The 26,673-nt window shown below is 43.5% G+C and overlaps 1 protein-coding gene across 1 annotated transcript in view; it reads right to left on the bottom strand.

Moving 5' to 3' along the window:
- The window catches only part of ZNF592 (zinc finger protein 592), a 332,527-nt gene that overhangs the window by 191,490 nt on the left and 114,364 nt on the right, over window positions 1-26,673 (bottom strand). Inside the window, exons 3-4 of the mRNA XM_086949655.1 lie at window positions 18,763-18,850; window positions 9,434-11,805 (exon numbers count right to left, since the gene is read on the bottom strand). Coding sequence (XP_086805781.1) covers window positions 9,434-11,785 — 2,352 coding nt within the window. The 5' untranslated portion in view covers window positions 11,786-11,805; window positions 18,763-18,850. The remainder of the gene's footprint in view (window positions 1-9,433; window positions 11,806-18,762; window positions 18,851-26,673) is intronic.

The following is a 26,673-nucleotide window of genomic DNA, read 5'->3' as shown; positions in this document are numbered from 1 at the left end:
AAGAAGTGTAGGGACTTACCGAGGAGTAGCCTCTTGTGTTGCCTCTGTATGATGAGCTGCTGCAAGGCTCCCATAGATTTTTCTGTATCAGTCTCTTTTTTCATTTTTTCTAAAGACACATCAACATTTGGGCCAGATAAATGTGTCTCATCAAATGGCTGATTAAGGATGGAGTTTTGTACCTCAGGTTTAAAACCTGAAATACGTAGCCAGGCAGGTCTACTTAGAAGGGTGCTGGTATTGATTGCCCTTGAGGCAGTATCTGCAGCATCTAAGGCACAACAAATGGAAGTATTAGTAATATTTTTACCTTCCTGTATAAGTTCATTGGCCCTATTGTTTTATTTGTCTGGCAGATGCTGCATTATGGACTCTAGATCATCATAATGTGCCCGGTCATATCTTGCCAGCAACGCTTGGGTGTTGGCAATGCGCCAGATTTTAGCTGCTTGTGACGCTGTTCGTTTGCCGGAGGCATCAAGAAGCTTAGATTCTTTGTTTGGTGGTGAGGCCTCACCTGATGTCTGAGATTTAGCACATTTACGTGCATTAGACACTACTTAAGAATCTAATGGTGCTGGACCTTTAATGTAAATTGGATCTGTAGGGGCAGTTTTATATTTTTTCTCAATGCGAGGGTTGAGGAATCTAGCCCTGACAGGATCCTTAAAAACCTCTGTTGCATGCTTGATGACACCTTTAAGCATTGGCAAAATGGCAGTAGACCAATGTGTGTTATCAAAAGTATCTAATAGGAAATCTTCCTCCACGTATCGGTGTGTAAGTCCACCCAGTGAAACTGGGCAGCTCTTTGGACTAGTAGGTTAAAACCTATGGTGTCCTCTGGTGGAGAACGTCTGGAAGGGTATACGTCGTCTTGTGGGACGTAAGGTACATCAGGGGTGTTGTAATCATCCCATGGATTAGGTGACTGAGGGGGACTATTGGTCCCTGCTGGGTCATGTGCACCCCTACCTGTGTCAGAGTCTGTGTCTACATCATCGTCTGAAATAGTGGATGGTGTAGGTGGAGAAGGTGTAGGAGAGGGAACATTATGGAGAGGTGGTGGAAAAGGGACCCTTATTGGAGAGGTTGCAATGTCTCTCTTCTTTACAGGAGGAGTTGGTGGTGCTGGCGCCTCAAGTGGTCTCTTCTTGGAGCTAAGAGTCAATTGACCAGTCTTAGGATCATTTACAATAATTTTCTGATTAGGATCTGGTGTGAAAAGTTCTTCTGAGTAGGGCAGATCCTTCAGCGTTGAAGTTTTCGGCTCTGTAGATTTTTTTGGCACTGAGTCGGTAGCTGGTCTTGGGTCTTTTGGTTTAGAAGTGTGCCCTTTTGAAATGTCTTTTATCGGAGCCTGTTTTTTCGGTTCCAGATGTTTTTTCGGCTCCGAAGAGTGTGAATCTGGAGCTTTAGGTGTTTTTTTACTCGGCTCCGAGTGCGGTTTCGGCATTGATGAGCCTCTGCCAGTCGTCGGCGCCGTGTGCTTAGGTGTCGGAGCAACGGTCGGCCTGGTTGATGAAGATGGCTTCTTCTTCGGTGTCGGTATAGGATCGGCACTGAGAATAGGCTGGCTCGAGCACAAGCTGCCTGAAGGCTTAGTAGGTTTATTTGCCGGGCCCGAAGGCGGGGCGTGGGAAGCTGTCTCTCTGTGTGCACCCGGCCCCAAAGGGGAGGGTGTGGCCGAAGCCTTTTTTGAGGGTGTCGAGGAAGGGATGGGGTCGACGGTCTTACTTATGACCCGTTGAGCTAGAGTGATGTCCTCGACGTTGGAGTCTTCGGCATCTGAGGAGCTGGTACTCTCTTCGGCGTGCTGGTGTTCTGGCACGTTGACACCCTCTTCAAAGATGTCGTCGGGGATCGAAGCTGACGAGCGAGCCATAGTTCTTCGAGCTAGTCGGTCCTGAATCGTTTTTTTGGAGCAGAAAAAGGCACAAGCGGAACAGTCTTTGGCACACCTCATGTAGGTCGGTGTGGGGGAACTTCGACCCACATCGAGGACACTTCTTGAATGGCGTCCTTCCCAAGCAAGAAAGTAAGGCCTAGGTAGGCCCGAAGGCCTTCCTCGACGACCGGAATCGAAGACTTCGAAGTGGTGAAGAATGACGTCGATGTGGAGTGCGATCGAAACAATACCGTCGATATGGGTAAAGATTGCGCGCCGAAGGAAATTCCGTTCCAAACCGGAGCGCAGGAAACACATCTGAGCCCGATGGCAGAAAAAAACAATCTGAGGATGGAGCCGATGCCCATGTGCAATGTGGCCCAAAGGAGGAGTCACCTATCTTGTGACTTACAGAGAACTTTTCAGGACAACAACAAACTGCAAACATCCGGGCCCAACACTAGGTGCCGATCTATGCACAGTGTGCAATCTGCAGCTCATTTGCCTCGAAAATTATATTTCAATCAAAGAACATGTTGGACATATTAAACTTCATTTGTGCAAGCACATGAGGTGGTAGCACTGCGTTACATTTAAATGACATGTAACCATAAGGATACTGTGCACAAGTGCTCGTGAAGTTTTGGTGACGGCGCAAGTGACATGATGTGGTATATACACCGATTGTAGTGGGCACGTCAGGGCAGGTGAAATTAAAAAAGTTTCTTTACATTTGAAATACCCAAACAGTTATTGTTACAGAATTACACTGATTTGATAAGGTATTCGTTTGATGGTGGCATCAAGAGTTCCGCTGTGGAAGTCTATGGCGTTTCGGCCTGTAGAGGTATTAGGCCATAATCAGGACCAGATTACATAATATTTGATGTGCAGTGCTGGGGATAGAAGGATACATGTATTTCTTTATATACGCAGAGGTTGGTGGACCGAGAAGGACAGGTAAAGTGGGTAAGGTTATGTAATCAAGGTTGAGGGAGGTAGAAGTATTAATCCATTCAACTTCCACGTTGTATATCAAAAAATCAAAGGAGAATGGATCACTAGTGAACTACAGCACCAGGGTTTTTTTGGACGCCCTTCTTTAAAAAACCCTCATACACGCATGTTCTTCGGTAAGTTGGTATGTCTTGATTCTCCACCAAGTAACGTAGCGTGGGTGTATCATCATAGGGTTCTTTTTTGTGTATGCAACCTCCCCCAGAAGGTAACCACTGGTTTTTGTAGCAGTGCTCCAGAAATAGTGATCCCAAAAAGTGATAGAACTTAAAAATCCTTAAATCTAAAAAATGAATTTATTAGAAATATAGACCAAGGATACTTAAAAAATGTTTTTGCTGTAATGAAAGGTCAAGTTACTAGCCCCTCTGTACATAAAAAATGGTGGTCAACATGTTTCAGCCCCACTTTGCCCAGCCGGGTCTATGGGGCTTTCGTCAGGACCAAGATGGTGTTATTAAAAGATTAAGAATACTTGCACGATTTGTGTAGTATCACTATGGAGTAGTTCCCCTTGTGTTCGCTCTACAAGGCCAATCGTACCTGTAATTAGGAGAATAACTGTATAATTCACTAGTTATGTACATAGCCCTATGATATTATCTAAACAATTATTTGTTTGTGAATTATTATTCTATAGGAAGAAGAATGAAATGGGGGTGTCTCAGTGAACTTATTACTAAGGTGTTACAAGTTTAATCTCACCAATAAAGTTTGAATTTGTCAATTCAATTGTTTGTATCTTTATTTAGTATAAAGAAGCAGAACGTGAAGTTGTTAACTGTTTCAAAAATGGAAATTACGCTCTTGCGCAGTAAGTAAAAAAACAGGTATCGCGCTTCATGTAAAAATATATGGTAAATGAACATGTTAGCATGCAGAATTGATCGCTACCCGCTTATATTGTAATCAGGGTACTTGTCATTTGCCTGGCGTTTTGTGCTTATACTTAGCAGAAAGTCAGGCACTTTTTTCGTAAATAAAAGTATTCATCATTACTTAGGATTTTATATTTATAATTAGCAGAGTGCCACATAAAGCGATATTTTCACAAAAATGCTTGTGATTGCTTTTCGTAGCGCTGAATTAAGGGTCATGTTATTGCAGGAGAAAAGTATGGCGCTTCTTGCCAAGTGCGCGTCATTAAATTCAAAAGTCCATACCTTATTAGCCATGAAGCGGACTTTTTATCAGAGACTAGAGAGAAGGTATGTCCATCACCTGTAGTGTGAGGCAATAAGTTTAAAACCCGTAACACTTTTACTTGTTAAGCTGTAAATGACTGTCGGCGTGATGGATCCCACCGGCTGTGTGGGATTTCCTCACTGGTGCTGTCTCTGCCCCCCGGAAATGGCAGTCGATTTCCCTCTAGTCCTCCTTCAGTATTGATAGTTAGTAAACACTGTAAGAAGACTACCTCGTGTAGTTTGCACGTTACAAATCATGCAAATTACGCTAGAACTTGAACGCGCAATTTGTTCTTTAAACTTATTTTAATACAGTTTAAAAAAAGGGTTCAAAAAGTTTAAAAAAGGGGGGAGAGAGAAATGACTGTGAAAATTGAAAATAAAGGAAATACTACTGTTTGTATGTAGTCAGTTAAATGACTTGTAGCTCTTATTCTTATACCTGCAGCCATTAACTGTTTATTGGGGGTTAATCTTCAGAAAAAATGATGCCATTGTATATCATCATTCATCCCTTCGCTGTTTGTTTTTAACCGTCCACCCACCTTTGTTCCTTTTCATATAGTGTTCTTTCCGCATTGTTGTTTTTTATGTTCAACATTTCTATGATTGTCCATTTCATGTCATCAGCTTTGTGATTAAAATCAAGAAAGTGTTTGCTCATTTTTGTTGTGATCTTCTTTGTGTTGATATTACCCTCATGTTCGCCAATTCTTGTTTTGGCTTTTCTGCAAGTCATCCCAATGTATTTCAGTCCACATGGGCATGTTATCATATAAATTACATGTGAGAAATTACAATTTGTGTGTTGGCGTTGTGTCCATAGTAGTTCGTCCGATAGTCTTAGTTCTTTGGTTGGTGAAGTTAACTTACAAACTGTGCATGAACCACATATATAATGTCCAACAATTGGAGTCATGCTCCATGACCTGGTAATGCTCTCATTTCTAAGAGTCTTTTGTGGTCGAGTATGGACTAATACATCTCTCAAATTTTTTATTTATTTATTTATTCATTTTGTAAAGCGCGACAGCTACCCAAAAAGGGTTTCCCGGCGCTAAAATGAAGGCTGTCGAATTTTTATTTGTTAACCCAGCTTCAGCATACATATATATATATATCCTGGCTCCCCAACTCTAGCCGACTGCTCTGCGCAATTGTTATCCTACCGTGGTGTGCTACAGCTGCACGACTCACCGAGAGCCTACATGCACCGTCCCTGAGCTCCACCCAGTCTCTAGTGATGCGGGACTCCTTGCCAGGATTCCACTGCCTCCACACCCACCCCGCGGTAATCATTTTTAGCGCTCCCTACTTGTTTTCTTCCCGCCATTTTGGGCGCGTAGTTTAATACCTTTTCGTACCGCAGGCCGGTACGCACTGTTCCTGAGCTCTACCCTGCCTCCAGCGCTTCTGCACATTCTGCCAGGATTCCACGGACCTCCACCCACCATCCCTTTCCCAACAACCTAACGCTCTCTGCCGGACACGGGCATTGACTCCCACAGCCCACTCGCAGTGACTTCTACCTAGAACGCCCCATTGAAATCATCCTATTCCCATGTAGGGAGCCTCCTTGCGACTGATTGACCCAATACTGCTCTCCCTGCCAATTCAACTGTTTCCTTGGGACAGCCATTGCCCCGCTGATCTGAGCCCAACCACGACTCCTTAGTAAGTCCATTACTGCTGATGGACAAGCGCCTCTAGCTCACTTTTCCTTTCTTTTCAATGAGCCTAGGCACGCGGTAATCGTTTTTAGCGCGCCTTAATTGTCTCCTTGCCGTCATTGTGGGCTCGAATATTAAAGCCTTTCACCTTTCAGACTTTATCTTTCCTTCTCGGTCGACCAACCAATGCGTATATAATGGAATACATGTATCTTTCGATCCCCATCACTGCATATCAAATATTATGTAACCTGGTCCTGATGATGGCCTGATACCTCTACAGGCCGAAACGCTATCGACTTCCACAGTACCCTATCAAGTCAGTGCAATTCTGTTACAATAACTGTTTGGGTATTGCAAATGTAAAATAACTGTTTTAAAGTCACCGGTCTTGCCACGCCCACTACAAGTGCTGTATAACCGCATCAAGTGTCACTTGCGCCGTCACCAAAACTTCACAAGCACTTGTGCACAGTATCCTTATGGTTACATGTCATTTAAATGTAACGCAGTGCTACCACCTCATGTGCTTGCACATATGAAGTTTAATATGTCCAACATGTTCTTTAATTGAAATATAAGTTACCTTCATAAGAAAATGTCTCCCTGGCTTTCTCCTCTTTTGGATTTAATAAATAGCAATTAAATGTGCTACATGCAATTGTATGTTAAATAATACCCTGGTTTGAAACTCTGTTGTTTGTTATCAACCATGTTCTAGGACAGTGCCTTCCCGCTTCCTGGAAGGTTTCCTGACCAAGCTTCGAATGAGTGTCCATCACAGCGACTCAGACGAGGCAAACCCGCCACTAGGAATGACAGTCATGATGACTTTGCCGGGAGCATACACCACAGTCAGAATCTGCAATCGTGAAAATTGGTGGGACTCCTAGTTGTTTGGAGAGTTGCACCACCAGGGCTTGTGTTACTGCATTGCCAGAGCTGCCACATTCATAGATCAACAAGAGGAAAAAGTAAGCAAGATTGGCCACAAGGACCACTGCTGTGAACTGTAACCTGCAATCCTTACGCTGTTGTGTGCAAGCCTCACAGGCACCTGCCACTACAAGCACACCAGCCAAATGTATTTTTTATTTATTTAAAAAGTTTTGTATAGCGCAAACAAGACCCCGAAGGGCATCAGAGCGCTTCACATAAAGGAAGGGAAGAACAAAGTAAAGGGGACATTGCAGAGGGGGTAACAGAGAGTAACAAAATGAACTAATAACAATGTACAAGGATGAGAACAAACATTACTTAGTAGGGTCTGACCGACAACCCTGAGCATTACAGTTAGGCCAAAAAAAGAGTGTAGTCAAGGACATTTAGAACGCAGATGAACCATGGCCATTTAAGGCAAGAAGTTGTTCATTAGGATTATTTTTTACTTCATGTTTAAAAGCAGCCGTGTAGGGGATTCTACAGATTCCAGTGGGAGAGCATTCCAGATCTTCGGTGCAGAGCCAGAGAAGGCTCTGAGCCTTGTACTCTTTTAACGAAAAGTCTGAGATTTCAGTAAGAGAGAATTTGCACTTCTTGTTGGTCTACCCCCTCCTGATAATTCTGGTTTTTGAGCCAGGTAACCAGGTGTTGTGAAATGGAGGGCTTTGTGCGCCTAATTTTTTGTTCTTTCTCTAGTGGTCACTGAACACCAATATCCTTTCCTTTTACGTCAAAGCCTTAGGTGGGAAAGAGGGAAGTTTTAGGTGGGCTGGAGTTTGAGGGTGCGGGTTATTAAATACAAATCATGTGTTAGAAGTACCTTTAGTTATACCATTTTTTAAAATTGTTTGTTAAATACAGACTGAGACATTCCATTAGTGACCAGATAGGCAACTAGTGTTTAATACCGACAATAAAAGGGACCAGGCTGAACAGAGAAAGTTTATTTTCTTTTCTCAATCCATTTCCCGTTTGCCATTTTCCCCAAGGACAGGCGTAGTGTAAATATTTTGACAGGATTCACCCAGTGTCAGTATTTGGGTGGCACTGAGAGCTTCCTTCTGGGACTACATCTCGCCCCTACAAAATCGCACTACTTAATTAGTGCCCAAGTTAAATGAATACCAGAAAGACCGAAAATTGTGTTCTAGGGCACTCCAATTTAATTTGGGTGACAGCTGGTTGCTTTTCTATTTAGGAATTTGGTATCCCTCCGCGAAGGTGGGAAGAAGCGGTTTCTTTCAGTTTAAATGTTTCAAATATTCTCAACTTGCACTTTGAAAGTCAGAAATTAGCTGCTTACTCTCTTATTATCTCAAGGCTCGAGTATTCAAATAGCCTCTTTCTGGATGCTCCTAAGCAGCTAATCCCCTTCAGACCTCAATAGGACGCATATTATCCTTTATAGACACTGTCTTCCAATTGAGAAAACGATTTTTTAAAATCTCTCCTCCTAGTTCATGGTGCTGTTAACAACCTTAACCAGGTTAGCAGCGAAATACATTTCACAAATATCTTGATTTTCGGGCACTGTGTTCTGCTTCTGGATGCTTTTTACAACTACCAGTGTTAAGAAATTTTGGTGTGGCGAACGTGCTTTTTGTCGACTCGCCGCCCTTGCTTACCAGGGAGTCAAGTGTGGAAATGTTGAACTCGCTACCAGTTTGCAGTGCGATGTCAGGTCAGGGCCCAGGACATCAGTTGCAAAAGGCCCTCATCAAGATGGTGGTGGCAGGCTATGATTGACACAATGCCTATGTTGAATTGAATTAGAAAGTGATCTAACCATGGTACATGTGTGGTACCAAGTAGGTTCATTTGGGTGAAAGAGGAGATCAAGACTATGAGCAACTTTGTGCTAGTTCCCTTATCTGCTTTGTACAGCCAAGGGAGGCCATGCCATCCAATAGGGTTTAGATGAAGGTGTTTGCAGAATCATAAGGCCAGATAGACCTATCTCTAAAGATGATAATGTGGTTGGGAAACAATAATGCATGTTGGGCAAGGCCTGGTTAAAAGATGGGAAAGAAATATTTAGGTGGGCAGTAGACAACTCCAAGATATTTTTGGGAGACCCAATTAGTTCGATATTTGAAATGTCAAGTGAAAGCTGCCTGGCTCCAATCCTTCGCTTCAGAAAAAGCTTTTCAGATTTCCTGCCACGAACACATACAATTAGAAGACCTTGCTTCCGATTAAATTTCCCACAGTCTCACCTTCTCCTCCCAAAGAACTCCTGGTACCAAGGGAAAGCAGTTGGCCTCCTACACCCCTAAATTACTCCATTTCCACACTACCTTGCATCCAAGTAATGACCATCCACCCAGAATGCACAGTGTTGTAGCTAGATTTGTGCTGGATCATTTCAGGTATATAAATGTAATGGATTAGCATAAAAAATTAGCTGTTTCCGCCAAATGTTTAAATATAAATTCTTACGAAACATATACAATCACTTTTACTTTAGCTGTCCTCTTCCTTTAAATTATTTTCCCATGTACCATACCTCTTTGATGCTCGAAGTATAAAGTGAAGGTTAATTGATCAGTAGAACAGGAGCTGGTTAGAAATTCAATTTCTTCATTTTTGGCTCTGTTCTGTGTTGCAAGAGAATATTTATATTTAAGACCTACTCTAGTGAGTTTAATTTCCTCTCAGCAACATAATTAGTCGTACTGTTCAATTTACAGTCAAAATTACAATAGGAAGGACATGTTACAACAACTTACCAAGCCATCGTTTTCTTCAGATGTCCTCTGGTAATGACCTGCCATGGAAATGTAGTCATTTAACTGCTTACTACATTCATGACATTTAAGCCCATGACGTATAAGTCTCAAAGGATCAGTATACAGAGGCATTGCTGGAGGATAGTTGGTGGTCTGGCTTAGAATTGCACTTCCTGATGCTGGAGCGACTGGGCGTGCAACAATTGTCTGAAAATTTGCAGTCAATGAGGAAGGTTGTGGGGCTAAACTGAAAGTGGAACTGAGGATGGCGGGTGCAAACATTTGGTCTGAGGCAATGGGTTTCATTAGTAACTGAGAACACTGCATAATACAACCTTTGCTCTTGTGCTCCCGTGCATGTCCAAGTAAGCTACATTTGTTGTAAAAGAGTACCAACTTTGAACACTGAGTACACATGACCTCAATATGGACACTTCGCCTGTTATAGTGCTGTGTGAGGCTCTTCTCCAAAGCAAAGGAATCACCACATTCCAGGCAGGAGTAGCCATTGGCAGGTATACGGATGCTGCTCTCCAGAGGGGGGTTGAGATTTGGAGCATACACTGGCACAGGGTTGGCACTATGGAGCAGTTTGGTAAATGCTTCCACTATCACTGGAGCAGCTTTCTTCACCTGATGAACCAGTGGCATGGACATTTGTGTTTGCTGTGGCAGACCTCGTTTTGGGACAATAGCTTTTGTTGCTGCAGGTGCAGAGAAACTGTTGGGGACTAAATTGAGATTGGCCAAATGAACAGCTTTGGGAAGGAGACTGGTTGGAGTTGATGGTGATTTTACTGCTGCCTGCTTCTTGTTATCCTGTGTTAGCTCATTGGCAGCTTTCACGATTCCGCTACTTGGGGTTTGAAGTGGAGAGGTAAAATTAGTATGTGGGCTAGAATTATCCTCTGTTTTAACACTGGCTTCCTGTAGGCTCACAACAATTGTATTGGCTACTGAAGCAAGTGAAGGATCTGCACTCTCCACCAAAATTGTGCCTTTATGATTTTCCACTAATGCACCAATGACGGTTTGCATCTCATTTTTGATAACTGGCTCTTCACAAATTGAACTTTCAGAAAGATAGCCCTCTGGTGACTTCACCAGACCATCTGAATCTAATTCTGGCAATATTCTGGTAACTGTTCGTTTGATTTCACCAGAAGAGGTCTTAATTGTTTTAATTCTGACTTTAGGTATGGCTGGAGGGGATCCAGCTCCCATGGACGGTGAACCTTTGCTGCTGGTATCACTACAGACACTCATAGGGCTGTCAGGCTGCTTGTTAATTTTCTTCATGACATCTAGAGGACTTCTTGGACTTTTTGGTGACTTAGGCATTTTAGGGCTCCCCATCACCTCTTCTTTTAAAGCCAACAAAGGCTCCTTTTTGACAGATGATTGTTCTTCCTTAGAAACTGTTGCAACTTTCTTGGCCTGAAGTGCAACCAGTGCAGCCACGCAGGAAGACAACTTGGAATGGGCAGGTTTGAGGCGCTGACGTGGTGGAATAGAAGAACATGCATTTTTTTTTGCCTGGAAGCTCTTGGGTTCTTCAGCATTATTGCCTTGGAGCTCAGCAAATAAAGGTGTTGCCCCAAGCATGTTGTCGCCTTTTGCAAGATCTTTGCCCTGGTCGTCAGATTTATTTAGACTTTGATTGTGCTCCGCACTTGTCTCTTCCAGCTCAGTCTCTTTGTTGTTTCGAATGTCTGGCTTCTGTTCCTTTTTACAATACTGATCAAACATGCTTAATTCAGGCTCTACAGGCTTCCGCACAGTATCTAAAACAGAAACATCAGATGCAATGTACATAGGAGGAGGAAAATACAAACTCTCTGACTGTTTCTGTTTATTTACAATACCATTATCTTTTAAAGCATCCTCCGGTTCAGGACTTGAAATGGGACTGAATTGGCTAAATGATGGTAAGGGCTCCGACTTCTGTTTGTCGATTTTCTCATCATAGTTTCTTGAACTGTCTCCGTTGATGAAAGCAGAGTCAAATTTTCCATAACTATGTCCTATATTAGGAGAGTCAGAAGCCAACTCCGATCCACGAAATCCATTATGGAGGAGAACAGGACCAAGATGACTTCCCTCCTTATCTGCCTCAAAAGACTCCTGACGACTAGTATTCTTTACAATGACACTCACCACAGGTATATCAGAAGTAGGCACTGAGTGAGACACGTTCAAATTTTCATCTATGCCCATTCCTGGAGGTTTTAGGTGACTTTCAGTTTCATCATTGGTAGACTGGATGGCTTCCTTAGCATCAAGGCTTGTTGGGTCAGGGATGTCAAAAGCAGCTAGAAGATCATCAAAATCCGGAGTTTTCATGTCACCCATGACTGGAGTCTTGGCAAAAACTAAGAAAAAAGACATATAAATCAGGTAGTCATTAAAACATTTACAAGGTTGGGAAAATTATGACATTTTGTATAAAGCAATCTAGTGGCTGAACCACAAACTGAACGGATGTCAAAAAGTTTTGCCAACTAAAAATGTGTGAGTCATATGCTACACACAAATTTACAAACACATATATATTCACTGAAAAAACCATAGGGTTCAGGCACGTTATAGTTAGTTGGACATTTCACTCGTACAAAACCAAAGAAATTCGGCCGTTATAATTAGTTCAGCTAACTACAACTCGTGCCTCCGCAATGCACTGCTGAGGACGTCACATATTACATCATTCATGAAATTTGAATAGAAAGTGCCCCGGTAAGGTGGTGGTCCCTGGGGCTTGGGGGGGCCCGAGGCCCCCCTATGCCAATGAAGCCCCGGGGAGGTGGCGGTCCCCGGGGAGGTGGCGGTCCCCGGGGGCCCTGCGGACCCCGCTATACAAATGATAATTACCCCTAGGACCTGGCACACCGGGGGCCTAATTAAACGCTGCGTGGGAGACCGCGCTTTGTTTTTTTTATTTTCGACTGAGATTCGCGCAGGGTGCGCAGATCTCGACGAAAAAAATGGGATGGGGTCGCTAGGCCATTTCTGGCCCCGGGGATGCCATCCCCCGGGGCCTGGCCTCGTTTTCTTTTTAAATCTTTTTAAACATGCAGCTCCCCTTAGTCAAAAGTAATTCCCGTCTCTCACTTCAATGAAGCAAACCAGGGTTTGCTATGACAGGGAGCAGACAGCAGTGTCTCTGGGGTGGGCATCCCGGCACACTGCAGGAGCCGGCCCTGGGGGGTAGCGGTCCCAAGAGCCATCAAGAGCTCCTGGAGGGGGTCGCGTAGCACCCCTTTCAATATTGGCAAAGCCCTGGGGAGGTGGTGGGCAGTGTGGGGGCTCGAGCCATCCACATATATTAATAATCTGAGCCTCGGGGCTTTGGGGGGTCCGCTATATAAATAATAATTTGCCCCCAGGACCTTGGCCCACCAAAGGGCTTAATTAAACGAAGCGTGTGAGCCTGCGCTTCGTTTTTTTTTATTTTCGGCCGAAGGTGGCGTTGGGTGTGCAAATCTCGCCAATTTAAGAAACAAGCTTTTTTTGGCCCTGTGGGACCCCCTGAGCAGGCCTAGAGAGTCAGGGTGTTTCTACGCCTGTCCCCCTTTTGTTATTTTTCACCTTTTTTTATACTGTTTTCTGGTGTTGTGAAGCATTTTAGGACACTATTGTAATTTTCCCGATTCATGCCCTTATATAGGTATAAATCACCATATCCTTATATAGGCATAGAAATCATAACCATATATAGGCATAGCTCATGCAGTCCAAATACGGCAGGGCTACTTCAACTAGTTCCGAAAATCTACAACAATTTCTTGGAAAACTCGGCTTCAGCAGCTAGGGACTTTCCCTTGTTCGAGAACTGACTTGTCCAAGAACTCATGGAGTTTTCAAAGAACAGAGAGTCTTTAATGACGTTATTATGTCCACCTTTACGTCAAACTCGGCACCTTCACGGTGTTAATATGCCCCCACTCGCCCAAGCAAACACACAGTGGTTTGGAGCAGTTCGAATATCTACTTGCCCGACGGGCCCTGCTACAGCAAGTGCCGAAGGAAGCCGACCCTCCAGCAGACGCACTGAGAGAGACGCTGTCTTTTCTCCTGCAGAGAAATCCAGCTCCAGTGCTTCTAAGCTACCCTTGCGGGTTGTTGGGAAATCGAGTCCCGAGACTGACCTTCTCCATTCTAAACTAAGGTACGGAGCTGATTAGACCCTTAGAGAAATCTTGGGCAGATTCTGCGCAAAAGAATACTAGATTTATGCTTCACCTCACTTACTTCTTCCCTTGTACTAAGCTTAGTACACCGGGGTAGGCGTATTTTAGAAGCACCAGTTGAGTACTTTTAGCCTCTGTTATTTATGTATGCATTTATCTATGGTTTAGGAACCATACAATGCACTTACCGTATTATTTTATCCTACTCTTTATACTGTATGCATTATATTTTATAAATGTTTTAGGAGTGTAGCAGTTCATTTCTTAAGCTTGAGAAAGAAGACTGTTTAATAAATCCTTTTATTGAAAACGCCCGTCTTTCTACTTTCTCTGCACCTCTAGTGAAACGAAGCATGCACGATTGACTGAGTGAAATATCGATCTATTGTTTCCACGACTCTGAAGATACGTTTTATCTTGGGGAAACAAAGTTGTCATGTTTATGCGGTTGTCAGAGACTAATCCCTTCTTGTGAATTCGAGAAAGTTTCTAGTGACCTCTGAGCTAGCTCGCACACACAATTAAGTCTAGTATATTCGATAGAGACCTAGTCGACCTCAGTCCTACGTCTACTCTATAGGATATACTATTCAAATGCGCAGAGCCTATTGGGAATATAGGAACTAAACTACATTACACTGGTGCCTCGGTTACCGAGGCACAAGATGGCTGTCAACACTTCCTGGTTTGGAGTGTTGACAGCCAAGTAGAATAAAGCTCCTGGTCAGGAGGGTCCGCGGATCCACCACGCCTCTAGATATCAAACTTTTATTTTTTTATTTTCTCAGCAACTACTGAACGGATTTACACCATTTAAAAACTGAACCAAGCACTACCTTTTTGCCAAACTTGGTGTAATTCCATTCAGCAATTCGAGCTGTAGCCTTGTTTAAAGTTTCCTATGGAAAATAACATTGAAAAAACACGTTTTGGGACCCCCTTTTTTCTTGGTGAATCACTCCGAAACTTTCAAGACAGGAGCTGACCGGAGCGCCCCACTAGTTTTGAAATTTTCGAGATGATTCGTCAAACGACGCCAAAGTTATTGGGAAAACAAAAAATGCTTTTCCTATGGAAAATAAGTCCTAACTATAACTATCTACTAGCGACTGCCAGTAGATTTTATACATATATATATATATATAAATATATTATATATATATATATATATATATATATATATATATATATATATATATATATATATATATATATACATACATACAATATATATACACACACACACACACACATATATATATTTCTCCCCCACGCACCACTTTCCAGGATCCACAACAGTGAACTCTGGGACATGTAGTCTCCCTTCCATTCCGGGACTCTTCATTGGTGAGCTGTTAACTATTTGGGGGCAGAGCGGGCTGTGTCACATCACAGTTAAGGAGGCAGGACTTACCTTCAGCTTGCAACGAAACCACCTGGATACTTGGGCGCTGAAGAAGGCTGTAGTAAAGCCGAAATGCATTCGCCATTTCCACTCTTCTCTGATAGGAAGTAGATCACTCCAGTCACCTTTTTGCGCTTTCCAAATTAGTTTATTGTTTCCCGTGACCAAGGCGAGTGTTTCGCCGAAACGCGTTGGAGGTTTTTCCTTTGCCCGTATTCACTATGCAGCAATTGAAACAATAAACTAATTTGGAAAGCGCAAAAAGGTGACTTGAGTGATCTACTTCCTATCAGAGAAGAGTGCATTTGCGTAGCGGTGGCTACTCGCTGTGAACGGTAATTTAGACACAGGGTTACCTCTGCCCCTGAGATGCACCGCTGTCCTGGTGTCCCGGCGACTGTGCGGGGATGTGAACCTTTATATATATATATATATATAGGTTCACATAGGTATAGGTAGGTACAGTTGATTCACCCTCAGTGGCACTGGTGCGGTCAGGTGCAGAGGTAGTTAGGCCCAATGTTATCCAATGAGGGGCAGGGGGCCTCCGGTTGGTAGCTGCTGGCTAGCAGGCCATGCGGCTGTGGGAGCTTGGCTCCTGGTCACTTGCTCAGGGCAAAGAGGGAAATAGGATAGGACAAAGGTGGCACGGTCAGCGGCACTCGGGCGGCTGGGTGCAGGGTGCTTTTGAGCCATCGTACGCTCAATGTTATTCAATGGGAAAGGTAAAAGATGAACAAAGGCTACACGCTCGGGGACGGAGACTCTTCAGAGGCAACCACCACTTCGAGAGGTCTTTGGGTGTTGGAAAAGCTTACCCTCAGCTGGTCGCGGTTGGGGGGGCGCCTGGTTCTGAGTCTGCAGGCTTCGTCTGGTTCGTCGAAGAGGGTCTTTGGGCACTGAGCTTCGGGTCCCAGTCGCCGGGGGGACGTCCTTGTAGTCTTGGATCACTTGGGCACGGGCCGGGCCCGGCGGGTGCAGAGTGGGCTGGTCTGGAGATTCCTGACTGGCTCCAGGGGGGTTGTTGCAGCAGAGCCTCTGCTGATGGGAGTCCCAATCTTCAAGAGGGTCAAGGCAGGCAGGTCCTCTGGGTGTCCCAAGGTTGCTGTCCGCAGGAGTCGCCGGGGTTTAGGCAGGAGCAGGTTCCAGGATCGACAGGCCGGTAGGGCTGGGGCCAAGTCCGTTGTCGTGGACCGGTTGTTAGCAGTTGTACGGCGGGTCTTCTTCCTCTTGATCTTCTTTCTTCTTTTCTTATCGGGATCTCAGGAAGGAAGGTTCAGGAGCCCCTAAATACTGAATTTAGGGGTGTTACAGGTAGGGCAAGGGCAGGGACCAATAGCCTGGTCCTCTCCTGTGGGAGGGGGGGCAGGAGCCTAGCTGTGATTGGGCAGAGCTCCCTATCTTCAAGATGGCCGGAGCCCGGTGTCGTGCTTTACCTCGTCTCCCCACCTGAGGGGTGGAGGTGACACAGGCTGGCGCACGCACCTTCCTGACGTAGTTTTTCCCGCCAGTCTTCCCGCCACAGCGGGGGTCAGGACTGGTGGGGGCCAGTAGCTGGGTACAGCAAATGGTCTGGAGAAGCTCACAGAGGCGGCAGGCCTTTGAAGCTTCCCCCTGCCCATCCTGGGGGAGGAGACCTAGCACCTCGCTCAGGATGTGCATTGTTGCAGGCCCAGGAGAGCGGGGGGCTCTCCACCCAGGGGTCCAGCTAAATGTCTGCAGTGTGGCAGCCTCTCAGTCCAGATGTGGATTGGGGTTAGGTTTCAAGGGGCATATCTAAGATGCCCTCTGTGGTACATTTTTTATTAAATCCCACACTGGCATCAGTGTGGATTTAATGTGCTGAGAAGTTTGATACCAAGCTTGTCAGACTTCAGTGTAGCCATTATGGTGTTGTGGAGTTCGTAATGTCGACCTCCCAGCACCATATACTCCTAATGACATCACTGCACTTACAGTGCCCAGGAATGGCCCTGGGTACTGTAGGGGTACAGGGCTCATGCACCTGCGCCCACACCACTGGCATAGGACACCCAGCTAGAGGGGTGACTGATGTATGCCAGGGCAGTGGGTTTGTGGGCATGGCACACAGGGATGTGTGCCATGCCGACTCTTTGTTTAGTTCTGTACCTAGCCACTCAGCCTGCAAAGGCAGTGTGTGGGTTCCAGGGTACAGGGCCCCTAAGGGTAGCACAATAAGTGCAGCAGCCCTTAGGGGTCTTCTCTGGTCACCATGCCCTGGGTACCTAGGGTACGATTTACTAGGGGCTGACAAGTGGCTAGAGATGCCAATTGGGTTTTAGTTTCAACACAGTTTTAGGGAAGGAACACAGGCCCTGGGTACCTGGTTAGCAGGAGCCCAGGGCACACTCAGTCAAAGCACAGCAGCAGTCAGAAAAAAGTGGGGGCATACTAAGGCAAGAAAGATGGCACTTTCTCACAATAGGCTAAAACATAATACCATCAGAGACTATATTGCCAGCCAAATAAAGTCCTCTGACAATACAGTCAAAGAAGTTTTTAAAATTGTCCAAGACTTTCTTACATCGACGGCTTTGGATAGTACCTTCATTCCCTTGGCTTCCCTTTGTGAGGACCGATCTATTTTCTTTCAGAAGAAAGTGCAATCTATTTACTCCTCTTTGTCCCAAGCTGGGTCTCCTATCACGCTAAAACCTACTCTAGACCTGCCTAGAATGTGTCAGAGTTCAGCGCGTTTAGCCCTGAAGTATCTATGCTAGAATTGAGTAAATGTAAATCAGGGTCATGTATATTAATAAGGAATATTTGGCCCTGGCAAGAGGTTTTTCTTGCCAGGCTGAAATGACAATTTAAAACTGTACACACATACTGCAATGGCAGGCCTGAGGCTTGTTTAGAAGGGCTACGTAAGTTTGTGGCACAATCAGTGCTGCAGGCACACTAGTAAAATTTAAAGATCCTGGGTACATGTGGTACCACATACTAGGGACTTATTAGTAAAATAAATATACCAATTGGGCATAAGGCAATTCTACCATGTTTAGGGGAGAAAGCACAGGCACTTTAGCATTGATTAGCAGTGGTAAAGTATATAGAGTCCCAAGGGCATCAAAAACGAGGTGAGCAAAAACTGGAGGGGTGAATGCACAATGTGTGGGGGGTGGACCACACTAAGGCAGACAAGTCTTACAAATATATACGTTGTTGGATGCAAGTACTGTAAGAACAAAGTTTAAATACTAGATGGACTGGAATGAGTTTGTTGCGGAAGAACAATTGGGACCTAGCTTTGTTCCGTAATGCTCCACAATTGTTGACTGTTGCAAGACCTTTATGCAAGACATTCTGACAAATGAGAAGCAGCACCGAGACTGTGATTCCACTTGAAGGGAAGCTGGCACTGTCTGAATTCAAATTCTGGCAGTGAACTATGCTGATCAGGTGGCCATAAATTCCTGAATGTCTAGAGGGTTGGATGTCATCTTAGATGTATAACTTTTCTCTTAGTTTTCCAGCTCTCTTCCATCCCTATGTGGCCAGAAACTGTTGAAACACTATAAAGTTTCCATTTCCTCATGAGCTGCATTACACCAACAGCTGAGGATAAGATCATGCAGAATATTACATACAATTACAACAGTAATAAAGATGCTTTGGGCTCAATCCCAGAAGACATTATAAGAACAAGGTGTAGTTGGCTTTAGTGCATAACTGCATACGGTGGGAATTTGAAAAGTTGCTGTGGGTAAAGTTACCTTAAAATCAAGTTCCAGGAAATCCTCATTGAATTGACAGCCAAATGTAGCACCCCATTGCATGATAGGTTTCTACTTGGAGATCTTCCTGCAATGAAGAAAAGATAAAGCTTACTGATAACACAAACATACAGATGGAATTATGCAGTTCAGTTCCCATACAATTTAACCCTAAATACAGGTTCACATATATTTCCCAAAATACGATTTAGAAAAACCCTCTAAACAGTAATTTACCAGTATATATTGGGAAATAAACCAAATATATTGGCCTCCCACCTATTAAAATCTAGATGAATTGCTTTACACAGATGTTGATTAGAAGTAATATAAAATGTGATAGAACTAGGAGAACTAAGTCTCAAATTTGTATAAACATGCTGCTGTCGTTCCTTTAAAGCATATAATAAAATTATACTGCTCCGAGGCACATTGGTATGTAAACAAACAAAAGATAAAAACCTTTGAAAATTTGCCTATTCTAATTCATGCAAAGTATACTGTCGGGACGTAAATGTCTCCTGCAAGGTGAACAGGTACCCCTGGCCTTAGTAACCCAACTGCATGTGATCTCTGGTATTTTATGGCCCAACTTACACAGTAATCACACATGCCCACAGAGGTCTATGCTCTATTTCTGACTGAGGTCCAAAACCAGGTTCTGGAGGAATGCACCAAACGTGCTTTCTAGTAGGTGGTTGCAAAGTACAGTTTTTCTAACTCTAGTACTGAACAGAACTACTTCTTTGGTTCAGAAGACATGTTGAGCCTACTGCCCCACTTGCATAAAGTTTAACTTGTGAAAGACACTAGATGCTTGAGCTGACAGCCCGAGTGTATGTTGTGTAAAGCATTGCTAATAGTAGGGTTCCATATGGCTATGGGTGTTAGGAGACCGACATGATCCTTTTTGCATTGCCACTAGTTTTACATAGTACAAGAAGTTGGCAGATGAATGGGACTAGTCAGCACAAATTTCTAGGCAGGGCCTACTTCTTTGATCTCTTCTGGAGTGCTGATTCAAAGACCCTGAGAAAAGCCAGTTGTAGATGTTTCATATATCATTGTTAGGCTTCCCTGTTTTCAGTTTCTATTTTTGGTAAATTATTGTGTTTTTTTTTCCAGTGTTTTCAATACCTTGAAAAAACAACGGTTATCAGTGGTTATACATTTTCCTGCCATTAAAAACAACAGCAACAGTGTTTTTCAGGTGTTTATGGAACGTTTTGCTTTTATTATTGCTTGCTTTCTGCACTGATAGTGCATGGTATATAGACCGTGTATGTACAGTGTAAATGAGGTCCAAATACATTTTTACAAATCAAACTTATCGTAGTACACCATAAAATACTTCTTCAGGGAGTCTTTGGTCATGCATGCACACTCTTTCCTTCCCATATATATTTTTATCTGTGAAAAGGCCCTCTCAACATTGGCACTTTAGTCAGTCAACATCAAAATAGCCAGTATACAATTTGCTAACTCTGGCCACTGACATAGCTCTCCATGAAAATACTGGTGCACCTAAAGATTGGGATTCTCTGCAAGAGCTTCTCCAACATATGCGTTGGGTGCATATGCCCTCGGAGTTATTGAAGCAATCACAAATGAGGCAGCCCTTTTGAAACTACGGAGAACATTTCCCTTTACGGAAAGGATGCATAACTTGTGCAGAATACCACAGTGAGGCTTCATTGACTTCAAATGCCATGGTTGGTGAAGGGCTATTTCTCATACATTGTAAAATAAAAGTTCCTGAATTGCTCCTCAACATTTCTTTGCTTACCAAGTGGCAAGCACTGCAGTGCCAATGTCACTAAAAGTGTTGCCCATCCTACTCTCAAGGAGATGTTTCACATCTATGATTCTACTCACTTGAGATTGAGAGACTGATCAGGCAGTAGAGGGCGCCAGAGAGCCGTGATCCGCGAAACGCCAGAAACGCCAGAAACGCTATCCCCGAACGGACCGAACGGGCTGAGCAGGCTGCTGCTGCGGTAAAAGAACCCGATAAAAGAACGGGCTTTCTGCTACTGGTGCGTCATTTGATTTCCCGGTGGGTCGGTGGGCCTTCTATGATCCCGCAGAGGCCGAGGCCGATGCAGAGGGCGATGCTGCCGTCGATAGCAGCTTGAGCCGTTTGAGTCCCTGCTGCTGTGTGGTTGCAGCAGTTTGGCTCCTCGGCTGTCTGTGCGGATCGTTCAAGAAGAGTGGGAGGCAGTGTGAGCGCTGAGTCGAGCTGAGACGAGCGCTGCAAAAACAACACTCCCCACTAGTTTCATCGCAGAGGCGATGAGGCGCTGAACAATCTGTGAGAGCCGGGAATTAGGACTAAGGACTGAATTGCTGAAAAAAAAGGGTTTCCGGCTACTGGCTTTCATTACATTATCCGCTTTTGCATTGCTTTGCTGAAAAGCCGATGAAGCCGTTGAAGACCCGCTGGATGGTTGCAGCCGTTTGGTAACTCAGCTACACCAAATGTGAGGAGCGTTCATGAAGAGCTGGTAGAGGGTGTGAGCGCTGAGTTGAGTTGAGCGCTGGGAAAACAACACCGAACTAGCCCCACTGCTGAGGCGCTGTACATCCCGGGTCCCAGGAACCAGGAGTCGGAGGACTAGTGACCCGGTAAGTCAGTGGCACGGAGTACGGAGTTGACTGGAGTTGGGGACCGGGGTGGGGGGGTGGGGGGCGCTGTTTAGCCGATTAGCTGGAAAACCCACGTGAACACCCTGGTTTGCTTCCCTGCTGAATCTTATATATTGATTATTAGAAATTGCATCAAGACAAGTCAATATTTTTTGTTAAAAGTTGGATTAAGACAAGACAAGACTTGATAAGAGTTAGAATCCTCAAGGTTACATCATGAGGTCAGGCAAAGTGAGGAAGGCAAGTTTATAAGTGAAACCAGAAGGACTCTGGTGTCATCCCTTATCGGCACACACTGGTATCGTGTCTCCTTAGTTGAAGAAAACACTTTCAAACCATATTCGTTGTATACTTCATTTATTTCATGATTTTCATTTTTGTTTATATAGTTTCTTGTCACATCTCATCATGATTGTAATCATTCATAAATCAGGCAATATCAAAAGCGTATCCAATGCATTTCGGGCATTAAAGTGGCATGCCCTTCATCAGGGAATTGACACTCCGCGCTCGCGTTTACGTCTTCCCAGGATTGTCATGGGCTTTGCAGCATTCTTTACGGCAACAGCCGTCCCCCTAACTTTATGGCCTTGTATGAGTTTATGCTTCCGCCTCTCAAAGAGCTGGGATCAAAGGGCTCCGGTGAAGAGAGGGCACTGTGCATCTTCCTACACTTTATCAAAGTGAGGAAGGCACCAGGTGATAAGATACCAGCCGTAAGAGGTGCATTAAAGCGGAAAAAACTTGACAAATTGAATGCCAATAAGGCAAACAGTCCAAAGCAAAATCCATTAATCTCCCCTATTGCTTCCCTCTTTGAGAAGTGTACTCTAAATAAAAACTCAACGTTTGAAAGATCCAGGGGCAGTCATGTTCTCCTCAACGGAAGGAGTTTTCGGGGTTATCTTCTCCTATTGCCCCCAATATCATGACGCTCCCGGGGGACCCTGTGGAGGTAAAATCGAACGAAGCTCTTTTAACATCAACCGCCACATCTGCCCTTGGAGGTAAAAACTCCCAAACAAGCGACATTTGTGATTCGATCAAATATATGAACCACATGGAAATCACCGACAACATAACAGGCCCCTGGGGGAAAACATGTGGAATAATAACTGCAGCATTAGTACATCCTACCCCTGAGGACAAATCCATGATGTCTTCTATACAGCAGTATTCAAAATCTCCAACAACCGTTAATACAAGCTTAGTTATAACAGACTCAACAATAAATCAGGAGCATGAAGGTGCGGTGCTAATGGAACCGGGTCCGGACGAGTCGGCACTCTTCTGTCCAATCACAAGTCACTCTTTCAATAAAAGTAAAGGGAAGTTTGATCAGGATGACCATAGTCAGGTCCAAATGCCAAAAGTCAATATAAGCGTTAAGGATCCAACAAACGAGGAACTCATGTCTAAATCCCAAATGGATACGGGATTTGTGAATCTGGTTGCCCCTCTTTTAAAGGCATTGCAAATGTCAACATCAACCTTGATAATGCAATCCGATAAACTGGACATACAAATTGATTTAATAAACATTATTGCGTCCAATATTGCAGGGATAAACACAAAGTTGGTTAATCTGAATAGTCTAATAAATAGAGCACAAGCACAAGTATATACACAACAAGTTCAATCCTCATGTCCTTGTGGACCGGTTTTGGACAAACTGAGCTCTCTTCCTATTATTCTAGAGCAGATACTTACCCTTAATAAAAGATTGATCAATGCGGACCTGAAGCTGGATGGGGTGATTGGTCCAAAATGTGAAGTAAACATACGGGATGATGAAAATCACTCAAACAGGTTATCCATCATCGAGGTCAATCCGGAAATTGTAAAGTCAAACACGAGTGATGTCACTAATAAATTGGACGAGAATGAGTCCAGAAAGAATGAGCCCGCAAAGCAAACCTTAACAAAAAGGCAAAGGAAAAAAGAGAGGAAAGCTAGAAACAAGAAAAGCGAAACAGTTTCAAACTTAGTCAATGAAATATATCCTATTTTCATTAACTTGTACCAAAGATCATCCAAAAATGCTGACACTGGTGAAAGTCATTCCGAGTCATTTGAAAGTGATGTCACGTCTGACAGAGGAAAGTCGATGACAAAAAAAGCCCCAAAAAGCTTCCAACAAATAGCCACTGTGGCCAATCCCTCACTCATGGCAAAAAAACAGCGAACTGGTATGTCTGATACTAATCAATTGTCTACATCAACTTTTGATAAAAAGTGCAATATAATTAGTGAACAGGGCATGCAGTTAGTAGTAAATCATAAGATTAAGACCTATGATGATCCAGTCCAAGGTTCAGATAATGATAAAAAGGAGGGGCAATTGCAATTAAGTCGCATCGCATTGAAAACAACACCGCCAATAATGAAGGTCGATGATCAGCTAGGAGATAAAAACATCACTCTAGAAAGTCTAACCAGCCATGCACATCGGTCATCGTGTAGTGAAGAAGGGGCGAAGGCAATTTCAGTTTCAACTACTGAAATAAAAATAGACCCGGCTGTTCCAGTGAGAATGGATATTTTTCAAAGTGAGCACCAAGGAATTTCCGCAGAGTTATTGAGTACCTCAGCACAAGGATCTTTAACATTTTGTGTAAAGAACATAGACGTGGCACAAGTAACGAAGGAATCCGGTATCGTTACAGGGTCAATTAGCCCTAAAATCAGCTCAGAGCTGAATAAAATGATTTGGTCTCCAGAGTACAAGACACAGGGAGCCCATGATATATTGAATAGGAGCAACATCCTGAAGCTTTTGGCAGAATTTGAGGACTTAAAAGAAATTAAAACAACCGACCTTGAGCAGGTTCAATTCCTTACAGGCACTAATAATACATCAGACGAGCAAACTGACAATTTGGAAAACACCGGTAATCGCTGTAGCAATTATGGGGAAATTAGACATTTTCCAAACCTGGGGCATTCAAATATCATACCCAATATCACCACGCTACCCGCCCCCCTTGAAGAAGTCAGGTGGCGTTCAACCTATTAGGAAAATCAATGAAATATCTCGAAATACTCATAAGCCAATCTATTCAATTCTACACAACGCAAAGGGCAGAAGTGAAGCCCCCACTGCAAGTGTGGGTACAGATCTGTGTAATGGGGGACCAGCAAAATAGTGAGGATTATTGGAAATGGCTTCCGGGTATGTTAAATAATAGACGGAAGAACTGACCGTCTAAAGAAAAACAGAAACGAAACACTGATAAGGACATACACGTGTTGTACTGGAACATAGTTGGCGCTAAAAGATTGTTAAAAGGAGGATCACCATTGGAAGATGGAGTGGATGTGACATAATTGCGCTTCAGGAAACTTGGCTACAAGAAGAAATTGCCCTTGTTGTGTTTAAACATCACTGTGTAGCAGCAGAAAAATGCAAGACCTATGGCCGTTCCATTGGTGGTCTTGAAGTTTATGTGTCAATGTCCTTAAAAATTAATTCGGAACAACTACAATCTCCAAATCCAAGTATCCAATTAATCAAATTAACTGATCAAAATAACACCAATATCAATTCAACAATTTTAGTTAATTATTATATGCAACCTAAATTTGTCGTGAAAAACACAAAACGCAATATTGTGTAATGCTATCATGGACCTACGTACTACAGATCCACTATCTAATATCATAATCACTGGTGACTTCAATTCTAATTTGATTCTTACTCTTGAAGAAGATGATAAATTAACAGCTGACAACATCCATTGGGGTGTTCCTCAACAGTCACAAGGTGTAGCAGGAATACGGAAGGACAAACTAGCAATCCAATTAGTGTTAAAACTAGAATTTCTCGGTATGCGTGTATTGAATGGAAGGTTTTCTGAAGATCAACCGCCTAGTAAAACATATTATGAATCAACTTTGGATTTTACAATTGTTAGCCTCTCATTAATTCCGTTAGTAATTAGCTTCTATATAGAGTTTTCCCTGTTGAGCGATCACGCAATGCAGCATACCAAATTTAACCTTAAAGATTGCAACCCTCTTATATACTAGAAGGCCAACTAAGTTCAGTCAATTTGAAACGTATAAATTGGTCTAACACAAATGAAAACGAGTGGTTTACGAAAATGAAGGACATGCTGAATGGTACAGGGAACGCAACAATGAATGCTATTCATGCATGGTCTCTCTTCTTAACAAAAATAAAACAAAATATGAAGCTTCCTGTCATTAAAGCTGGCACAGACGGATCACAGAGAAAACTTTCGAAAGAGTTACAAGAGCTGCGAAGGACACTTCGACGAACTCGCAAGAATTTGCAGTCTACCGACCGCGGTGCATGTCAGTGGGTCACCTTTCGTTTGCAAAGAAAAATATATAAAAATAAGGTCTGGGAACAAAAAAGGATAACCAATGAGAGCTTTTGGTCTAAATTAATCTTCAGCTCCAAACTTCAGAACATAAATATATTTTGGCAAACAATAAATCAACTTACAAGACCCCGTAACGCACTTACATCTAATGTGCAGGAATCCGAATGGGCTACGTTTCTTGCTATAAAGTTTTCTGACACCTTGACAAAAACTCCAGGCAGTGATTCTTCCCCAGAATACTACAAAAAATGATGCACTGATAAAGAACAAAGGAGTGTACCATCAATTAATAATCTTTGCAATGTTTCAAGTTCTGAGTTCCAGAATAATTCATATGCGGCAGAAGAGATAATTAAAATAATCAAAAAAGCTAAATCTAATGGGGCGCCAGGCCCGAATGGTATCCCTCAAGCGGCTTACAAATATGCACCAGAATTCTGGGGTCCTCGTCTGGCCGATCTGTTTGCTGCTGTGCTAACTTGCAATAGGGTACCTGAAAGCTGGCAAGGATCCATTCGTATGCCAATCTATAAAGGTGGCGAAAGATCAAATCCGTATAACTATCGTTTAATAGCATTGCAGGACGTCGAGGCAAAATATTTTGCATCAGCTCTTTTAAATGACCTGGTTACTTGGTCTGGGGAAAGAGAGTTGATCCCCATTAACCAGACAGGGTTTAGAAGGGGGATCGGTACAACATCAAATATCCTATCCATAATTATGATAGCGGAAAAGTGCATGAGCAGCAAACAGGACCTGAACCTGTGCTTTATTGATCTTCAAGCCACTTTCGATAGTGTAGATCGAAACCTATTATGGACGAAACTGAGAACATGGGACACACCAGAGTGTATCCTGAGGGGTTTGCTGTTATTTTATTCTGATACCTGGACCCAAGTTAAAATAGGGGATGGCT

This window comes from Lissotriton vulgaris, unplaced genomic scaffold (assembly GCF_964263255.1).
Source record: "Lissotriton vulgaris unplaced genomic scaffold, aLisVul1.2 SCAFFOLD_527, whole genome shotgun sequence".
Taxonomy (NCBI): Eukaryota; Metazoa; Chordata; class Amphibia; order Caudata; family Salamandridae; genus Lissotriton; species Lissotriton vulgaris.
Note: the sequence above shows the minus strand (reverse complement) of the source record. Positions and strands in the feature narration are given on the sequence as shown.